Source organism: Microcaecilia unicolor, chromosome 5 (assembly GCF_901765095.1).
Source record: "Microcaecilia unicolor chromosome 5, aMicUni1.1, whole genome shotgun sequence".
Classification (NCBI taxonomy): domain Eukaryota; kingdom Metazoa; phylum Chordata; class Amphibia; order Gymnophiona; family Siphonopidae; genus Microcaecilia; species Microcaecilia unicolor.
Genome location: NC_044035.1, coordinates 315141572 through 315151565, shown reverse-complemented (window position 1 = coordinate 315151565; position 9994 = coordinate 315141572). Strand labels below are relative to the sequence as shown.

The window sequence follows — 9994 nt, the reverse complement described above, 5'->3', positions numbered from 1 at the left end:
GGAGAGTCTTGGCTTTCCTAGCCAACCCTGTGGATCTGCTGCCTGCCTGCAGGGAAGCAAAAAAGAACCCTTTCCGACTTCCATAGCGGGCGCCCTCCGGTGGCCACATGCGGTATTGCTCCCGGTCAACACTTTGCTGAAATTTTGCAAAGAGCCATCGAGAGCACCGGGGATGCTCCCGCCGACCCTCCCGTTTTGTTGCCACGCGACCAAGGGGTGCGACGTCTCGTTGGTTAACGGTCCACAGGCGGCACAGGTGCGGAGGAAAGGCGATTACAGTGTGCCATGGAGCAACGCAAAAGTAAGACTTTAACCTTATGTGAAAGAATAGAAGTGCTGAAGAAATTAAAAACCGGGCAGAGCCAGGCATCTATTGCCCGAGAATATGGCGTGAACCCCAGTCAAATTTCGCGAATCTTAAAGCGGGAACACCAGCTTCTGGGAGACTGGCGAAGCAACAGAAACCCACAACGGAAACGTAAGCGGGCGGGAAAGGCTGAGGAGGTTGAGGAGGCTCTCCTTCTGTGGTTTTCACAGGTCAGGAGCAGACAGTTTCCTGTAAGCGGTCCGCTGCTCATAGAGAAAGCTGGCCAGTTAGCTGGCTGTCTTGGGCTAAATGACTTCAAAGCCACTGTCGGGTGGCTGGAAAGGTGGAAAAGAAGGAACAATATCACATTTAAGAAGCAGCACGGTGAGAGGCAGGATGCTGATGACTCGGGGGCTGAAAATTGGGTGGTGTCGGTCCTTCCTTCCATCCTGAACGAGTATGCACCTCGGACATTTTCAACGCCGATGAAACCGGCCTCTACTGGCGGGCCATTCCTGATGGCACACTGGCATTCAAGCAGGCCACACCTACGGGAAGCAAAGCGTCCAAGGAACGACTGACCATCCTCCTATGCTGCAATATGGATGGGGGGTGAGAAGCTGGAACCCCTGGTCATCGGGAAGAGCAAGCAGCCCCGTTGCTTCAAGAACGTGAAGCGGCTCCCTGTGTCATACCGGGGCGAATGCCAATTCGTGGATGACTGGGGACCTTTGGAAGCAGTGGCTAAAGGATTTATACACCAGAATGAGGGCACAGAAGCGTCCCATTTTGCTGCTCTGCGACAATTCTGCTGCTCACAATGCTCCTGCCAGGCTGTCTCATGTTAAGCTGGTCTTCCTGCCTCCAAACACTACCTCGCTGATCCAACCATTGGATCAGGGCATCATAGCCAATTTTAAAGCCCATTATCGTGCTCTTCTTCTAAGGCGTCTGATGGGCCTTATGGACGGACAGACTGGTGATAACAAACGTGCCATTGAACTGGCTCGTTCTCTGTCCCTGTTGGATTCCCTGCACCTGCAGAAAGAAGCCTGGAATCGAGTCACACAGGCAACCATCATCAAATGCTACAGGCGGGCACGCTTTTTCAAGGATGCGGGCAGGGACCAAATGGATGCAGCCATGGCCAGCGTGGCAGATCAACAAGCTGCTGACATCCCAGCCGGTGTTAGCAAAGAGCAGTTCCACCGATACGTAGCTGTCGATTGCAGTATACAGACAGCCGGTGACAGCATGGATGTCGAGCTCTGCGCCTGCAAGCAGGCAACAGCCACCGATGAAGCAAGCGATCAGATGAGCAGCGAGGCACCGATCCAACAACCTCCTGCCACTTTCGCTACAGCACTGGAGGGTCTCAGCACCATTAGGGCCTACCTGGAGAACACTGGGTGTCAGAGCTATGAACGATTTTACCGTCTGGCAGACTTAATCTACGAAACCCAAAGACACCGTAGTGTGCAGAGGACTATCACTGACTATTTTAAGAAAGCCAAATAACAGAGACTGTATTGAGTGTACATTTAATAAACAGTACTGTTCATATGTTTATCAGATGTCAAGCTTCTTTGGCTCACAACGGTTAAGCGCACGCTCCTGTTAACTGCATCTATTTCTTCGGTCCCAGGCCCTTGCACTTAAGCGGATTGCACTGTATATATATATATATATATATATATATATATATATATACATACATACAGTTTCATCCTCTATATTACTAAACAAGAGTTATTCTTTTATTAAACGATAAGGATAAAACAGAACTCATTCAGGTGTTTTTTCTCTTTTACTGTGATCACCTCAAAACCTCTATTTTCCTTCCAGCTTTATATACACACGTAGGAAAAACAAAACATCAATATGAAATATCTTCAAACATTATATAACTGTGCCTAGAATTATCAAAACAAAAAAAATATATACATCATGCCTTTTTCTTCTCTTGTTCTAGCACTGGCAAAGGCACGAAGACCAGAACATTAGAGGAGAAAGATAGAGAGAGGGTTACCAGTTCAGGTCAGGAAGATTCGCATAGTGTAAAACCAGAGGCGAGGACTGAAGGCAAGGACTCCATTCACCCATGAGAAACAACCAAAATACTAATGCAAAGGAGCCCAAGTACTCTGAAGCAGTATTCTGAGACAGCTACTGTATATTACCAAAAGTCAAACGTTTTGTCACAGGCCTAACAAGGAGCGTATCCAAAACCCTGGGCTTAAGTATACAGCTCTTCATGCTGATGGGCCAAGTGAGGTGCCAGTTCAAAAATGGCTACTGACAAGTGGTTCCAGTTCATCAGTGGAATTCACAATTGGTTGTACTGGTCTTCCAAAACAGATGGAAATATTATCCCCGTTGCCCCTCCCCCTCCCCACAAAATTAACAACAAAATTCTGCATATGAAAAATCGTCTGTGATAACATACATCTTGAATCTGCACTTACGCTAATTTTGGTTGCATCCTTGTTTGCTGTTACCTGAAAAACCAAAGCAGACAACAGATGAGATAGGGTATCGATACTGTTGCGATGACAATGCATTTCTAGCAGACAACCCTGTGTATCTTCACTGACTGAGAGCCACACAAGCAACTATTTTGCAATGGTGTTTGCTATATAATTCTGCACAAATTCAGGGTAACTAGCTGTTTGCGTGTCTATGTGAGTATTAACCGTGATTTTATTTATTTGAATTTATTTCCAGGCATTTGGTATGCTGCAAGTTGATCCTAAAGTTGACAACTAAGGGGTCCTTTTACTAAACTGCAGGAAAAATGGCCCTTTGGTAGTGGCGGGGGCCATTTTCCCTACATGCCATAACCCATTTTACCACAGTGGGTAAAAAGCCCCTCCAAAAATGGCCAAGTAGTAAGATAACCCTTACCACGTGGCCATGCAGCAAGGAACACTGACTGCCACCCACTGAGGTGGCAGTAAGGGCTCCCATGGTAACCCAGCAGTAACTGGGCAGCGCCAGGTTAGCGCCACGCTAGGGAAAATTTTTCTGGCGCACCAGAAATGGTGTACGTTCTGGCTGGAACTACTGCTGGTGGCCACATTGGCAGTGGTAGTTCCATTTTAGTGTGTGGTAAGGCCACTTTCGGCTTACTGCCGCTTTGTAAAAGACCCCCCCCCCCCCCCCCCAAGTGCTAAAACAGATTTTTGCCTCTTTATTTAAAGAACGGTGGGCTATCAACAAGGTTAGTATTTAAAGGCTTGTTTATAAGAGAACTTGAGGGCTTTGACACATTCTGCATTTAGCACAGGAATTATTATTTTGGGATACAATACTTAGTTTATCTTGTAAAAGAGGTGGCCAACATAAGGTTAACCTGTGATTCTGTTCTGATTGCTTGAAGCATCATTAATCATGTTTATACACCAGGGTTAGTAAGTGGCTGCTCAGTACTGGGGTCCTGATTTTCCATCCCCAGGTTCTCATTTTAGAATGATTAGGTATTCATTTGGTCTTTCTTTTTTTTTTTTTTTTTGCTGGTTCTCGATTTGATTCACTCCATAATTTCCTGAGAATTGACTGGCCCTGTATACAGCAGAAACAGCTTGATCCCTGGTGAAAGGAACTCAGCAGTGCAGACCCTGTATTTTTCATAAGTCTGGCTTTGCTTTCTTTGCAGCCAGCAGGCATGACTAGCCCCCAGACTGCTACGCCCTCCCTCCCCACACACCACTTTGCATCTCCGCCTGAACCCCGCTGACAGCACAGCTCACAAAAAGGCTGGACTGGAATGCTCATTAGAGGCAGAGCTAGCAGGGAGCACCTTCCAGGCTTACATTTGTGTGCTAATCAAAGGTTAGATGCTAGACATCTCTGAAAAAAAAAAAACCCAAAACAAAAACAGGAAGCCCCTTCAACTTCTGTGCTCCATATTTCTGCTGGTTGACCTTGTTTATATTCAGATCAGCATCGCATGCCTGCAAATGCCAGTGCTCCTCCTTGGAAGATGCATATGCAGCAGGAACAAGGGGCCTGCCAAAGGCAGGGACACTGCATTTGCTTTCAGCTCAAGGGGCTCCTGTAATCTGTCAACAAGCAAAAGCTTCCACAGGACTCTTACTAATAAACGAGCAGGGCAATTGCACATTTCTTACGACATTCTTCCAGTAGCTTGAGAAAACGTGCTTTTTCCCTGTTGCTTTTTTGCCAGGCATCAGCCTTTAAAAACTCCAAATGTTTAGCAAAGCTTTGCGTCTTTCCTGTCTGCTTTTGGCTAAGGTTAGAACAGAATAACGGTGTGATGATACTTACTTTATGCCTTATTTTATTGTTATTACAACATCTGACTCTTAAGGGGTACTACAAATGGAAAAATAAAATCGTGTATCTTTATACAGTGTCTAAACACATTGCTATTAAGGAATATATTTTCAGTTCTGGAAAAAAAAATCTTTGAAATTTCTAAGCCCCATTTCAAGTGCTTGAAGATACCTTTCATCATGAGTCTCACGACTGGCACCACTAAAACCAGGTAGTCACTTAACTTTCACAAGCCTGTGTGGCATACTCTCGTGTTTATTCATATATTATGTGTCTACCCTTTCATATTAGTAAATATGTTCTCCTATTTTTTTGTCAACAGAAAACCTGAGGGACACACCCCTCAGGTTTTCAGGATATCCACAATGAATATGCATGAATAAATTTGCATGCACTGCCTCCATTGTATGCAAATCATCTCATGCATACTCATTGTGGATAGCTTGACAACCAGATTGGTTTACAGGACTGGGTTGGGAACCCCTAGCCTATAGGAAAACATGATCAATGCCAAAGACCTCTATATATCTCTGATCATACCTCTGTATTCACATGCATATATATATATGTTTAAGTGTATGTGTGAGAAAACAGCTGTTAGTTACCTTGTTCCTGCTGCCAGCACCGATGGCTAACTCGTGTGCTAGTTCCCTAGACGGCTCTTTTAGGTACCACCACTGGATTTCCAAGGAGTAAGAAGTGGATCCGCTGGCACGAAACGCGCAAGGCATCTCAATGTCATCTCCCTCTCTGACAGTCACATCTTTGGGGACTTCCGTGAATGTGGCTGAGAGAAGATAGGATCACAGAGGTGGTTAACAGGAGAGATTAAGAGACCAGATGAGTTTGCTTCAATATAATCTGATCAGGCCAAGTCGGGGGACCCAACCATTAGGCAAGACTAGGCTGTTGTCTAGGGTGTGAGTGTGTGTGTGTGGGGGGGGGGGGGAGGAGAGTGTTATCAAAGAGCAGAACCTTCACTACATTCTTTCATCTGCAGGAAGGGCGGGCAAGTTTTAAAAATACCATTTACCTGGGTAAATGTGGAAATTGCTCTCATTATTTCACACGCACACCATGATCTCTGTAAAGGGGTGGTTGTGTGTGTGTGGGGGGGGGGGGGGGGGGGAAGGGATATGACTGAAGGTTTGCCTAGGGTGCCCAAACATTTTTGCACCGGCCCTGGGGCTGTGACCGAAAACGCACAGAAACTGAAGCAGCCTTGTCTCTTCTCCACACTAGTCAGCTTCCTGAAAGCAATTTCTTCCCTGATTATGATGTTTCAAGGAGATCCCAAACCTTTGTGCCTACCTGACAGCCCTGGAGACAGGGTTCAAATTCAGCAAAAACATAGAGACACCGATGATAAAAGATATAATAATACTAATTCAATAACGGCAGGATAGGAGTTTATAGACTAACATTTTCATTCTATAAAAGGATAACGAGGATGTTTTATTTCAGGATTATTAAACTGAGCGTCATTCAGTTGTGTTTGTGTACAAAATGCATTTATCCCTTCCTTTCCCGTCCTCCTCCCCCTACCCCCACTACACACACAGAAATGCACACACCCCTGCCATATACACTCTTGTTTGTGTTTAACCAGAGAGGTTTGTAGCAACCGCGTCCTGCAGATGGCTTGAGATCCCTGAATCTGTCACGTTTTTTTTTTTTTTTGCTGTTGCCCTGGAAGGACAGTATGGGAAAACATCTGGCAATACAGTAGAAAAACTACTAAAAGAATACACATCACATTATGAAATAAACGCAGCACTATAACGGAATAATTCACTCATAATTTCTGAATGATGTTGGAAAAGATCAAGACCCTCTAGATTAAAGTTGTGTTGATCTGTTGCAGCTGGATTAGATTTCTACCGCAGCAAATCAAAAAACCACACACACACACACACGCACAGCTTTTTCACTTTCATGCATAGAAAAGGGGGGCGCTATTTTGGGGGATTTGCACAGATCAGGCACTTGTTCTTTTTCGTTTAACTTCCGAATAAACTTGCATCTGGGCAAATATCTTCTCCAGTGGGATCTAGAGTAAGGGGAAGTTTTTTTTTTTTTACTCACCCTTTACGCTGAAGATCAGGGGTGCGTTAAGCATTAGGTAACACAGGGCGCGAAGCAGCCCTCGCCTTTCCATTTCATATATGTCAAATTCCGCGTAAAGGTAAAGGCAAGGAAGATTCACTTGGATCCCAGACCAACTAAGAAACCTCCAATCCCATGGCAAATAAAAATGCACAGACGTGTCGGGTTCAGATCTGGGTAGGGGCAGGCTCCACAACCCCACTTTCCAAACAGTAAATTAAAAAACAAAAACAAATCACCAATCCTTTTTAACCGGGTGTAAGATCCACGCAGTAGGTCAATCAGATTTTAGTCGAATTGTGTGTGTGTGTGTCGTTCCCTATGACCAAATGTTTTTTTTGGTTTTTTTTTTTTTTCACATTGGTTTCTGGCCGAAGGCAACAACAACATTCAACTTCCTTGTGTTGAATAGGACTTTTTGCTGTCCAGAAGCAGGGAATCGGTGGCCTCCTCTGCCAGACCCATCGCAATGCTAAGCGGATGCCTGATCTTTAGGAAGCTGCAAAAAAAAAAAAAAGCAGCCAGAAGTCTCGCCTTCCTTCCCGATGTGGGGGAGCAATCACTGGTTTCTGGCTGGCATCGCTGGTGTTTTTCTTGTTTGTACTGGCGACCACTGTCCAGCAGTCACTGGAGGCGCCTCTGACAGGTGCAGCAGCGCAGCCCCCTTCTGCCTCTCTGTGTCCTCGCTTTCACTCTAGGAAGAGGAGAGAGCTGGGACCAAAGCCAAGGCTTTTCTCCCCCCCTTTTTTTCCTCTTCAGATCAGCATACGCCTCAACCTATAAGAGGAAGTTTTTTTTCCTCCCCATTTGACGTCCCAGGGTAATGCATCTGTAGCACCAGTTTCTCCCCCTGCAAAAAAAATTGCAGAATGTTTTTTTTTTTTTTAGATAATCCGGGCTGTGTTCTTCTCCGTAATCAAGCAGCCAGGGTGCTTAAAACTGCCAGTTTCTGTGCTCTCAAAAAGCACTCATCAATGCAGCGATTCATTGTGCTCTTAAAGAATCACTGGCAGGGGGAGCTGAGGGGAGGATGTTGACTACATTCGTCAAAATGTCAGGAAAAGCACAATAGTTGTTGTTTGGCTCTTATAATTAGGTTACGATTTCCCCCCTAAAAGTGATGAGTTTGGGGTTTACCTTGACTGTAGCCTTGGGTAATAGGAGAAAAGTACCTACAGGTTTGCTGTTTTCTGTAGCTTGTACTTATTTCTGACGCAAAACGATAACATGATACTTCGAGAAACCTGCTAGAATACTAACAGTAATAAAACCCCACAGACCACATCAATGGACAGACAAAATTCCTTCCTCCAGAGGCTAAGACATACACAGAAGTCAGGAAGCAGCCTCTTGTGACAGCTGTGGCCACAAGGTTTCCACGAACGATAAAACCCCCCCGTCGGTTTTTCCACTTCCCTGTTACGCGTCTATCCGATCGTCAGAACTTTCAGTCACCGTATAAATCCTCCGTGCAAACTGAGTCCGAGGGTATTTTGCGTGCAAGTGCGCAGGCAGATCGAGAGCTGCACGGCTTTTCCCAGCGTAGACTCGTACCTTGATCTGAAAGCATGCACTGGAAATATCTGCCCCAATTAAAAGGGTGAACCGTGCTGGCTGAACCTGTGAAGAAATGCCCGACGTGCCAAGCATAAGTATTAGCAGGGAGAGGGAGAGAGAGAGAGAGGCTTGAAACTGGAGCAGAAGTCGTTTTCCTCCCGCACAGCGCAGATTGCTAAAGAAGGATGCTGTGGTATTTTTTTTTTTCTGCGGTGTTTGGAGGGTGATGAGAGTGAGAGCCCTGGGTCTGTGTGCTGAGAGCAAGCTCTGAGTGAGTGACCGGGAGCAGGGAGGAGGGGGGTGGGGAAGAGGGGCAGAGAATTACTTGATCCGGACACTGTTCCTATTGGGTCCTGGGGCGGGAGGAGGGTTTCGATGGGGCATCCTCCAGAGGAAACTGGCGACCCTCTTCCCTCATAATCCTCTCCTCTTTCTTTCTCCCAGCCTCGTCTCTATTTTGTTTTTCACTCTGGGAATTAAGCTAAAATGAGGGCTCTTTCTATTCTAATTGAGCAGTTTTCTGCTGTAACAGCAGGTTCTGTAGTAACAGGTGATGTCTACATTTCGACAGGTTCTGTCTTAGAGAACATAGTTCATAAAAAAAGTTCTGTACTATTTGTCTGGTAAAAATAAACAACTAGTTTTATATTTTTAGGCTATTCAAGATTCTAGTTTTCTTTAATGTAATATTTACTTTTTTTTTTTGTCCAAATATCTTTCTTGAATTTTAAAACATAAAAAATAAAATAAAATATAACAAATAGTAGCAAAAATAATGATAAGAATAAGAAAAATTAAAGGAGACTTGGCAGAACTTCCATGGAATAATATTACTTTTGAGAAATGGGTCCTATATTATTTTCTTCCCCCTCCCCCGCATCCCTGCTTCCTCCTTTGCTCCTCTTTCATTCTGCCTCTCTGGCTGTAGGATGGGTTGTTGCTTCCTCTCCTTAGCTTCTCCTCTGCTGTGAGTGGGCAGAGTCCTCCACTTTAGTGGCTAATGGATTGGACTCTGTAGTTCCAACTCAATAGGTTGGGTTCTGCTTTTGTGGCTTCCCTTCACTGGTTGATAGGTTGAGCTCTCTTCTAGAACTTTGTTCTAGTTTAATCTGTGCCTTTTTTTTTGTTTACATTTTGCATAATAGAGACTTTAGGGTCTACCGAACCTGGTCCTGGAGGCACCCCAGCCAGTCAGGTTTTCAGGATACCCACAATGAATATTCATGAGAGAGATTTGCATATAGTGGAGGCAGGGCATGCAAATCTCTGTCATGATTATTCATTGCCGGTATCCTGAAATCCTGACTGGCCGGGGTGGTTTGGGAACCACTGGATTAGGATTTTCCTAAAAATGTTCACCTGTTTTAGTCTGTGTTGTGCAAAATTTGGAGGTGATCAAGATTTGTGCACAGGAGTAAATGTTCGTGGGCCACAGTCCCATATCGCAATATGGGAAAATGTGAGCTAAATAATCCGCATATTCATTCACTGATGGGGCTTAGGGATGCTGTGAAATGGCAACCCTTACGCTAAGCAGAATTTTATTCCACCTGAATTTAACATTTTTGCTTGACTTCTTCAGCTTTAAAATTGTAATTGTTTTGTTTTGGATTTGGCTTCCTCGTGGTGGTTTTTGAATGGGTTTTAAATAAGAAGCAAAGAATTTCACAAGCATATAGTGAATTTCATCGATGCTATCAGTTTTCTAGAAGAAAGACACAATACTAT

The 9994-nt window shown here is 44.8% G+C and overlaps 1 protein-coding gene across 1 annotated transcript in view; it reads right to left on the bottom strand.

Moving 5' to 3' along the window:
- VSTM2B (V-set and transmembrane domain containing 2B) overlaps positions 1 to 6887 on the bottom strand; it is a 123545-nt gene extending 116658 nt beyond the window's left edge. Inside the window, exons 1-3 of the mRNA XM_030204393.1 lie at positions 6689 to 6887; positions 5209 to 5390; positions 2773 to 2805 (exon numbers count right to left, since the gene is read on the bottom strand). Coding sequence (XP_030060253.1) covers positions 2773 to 2805; positions 5209 to 5390; positions 6689 to 6761 — 288 coding nt within the window. The 5' untranslated portion in view covers positions 6762 to 6887. The remainder of the gene's footprint in view (positions 1 to 2772; positions 2806 to 5208; positions 5391 to 6688) is intronic.
- Positions 6888 to 9994: the final 3107 nt, after the last annotated feature.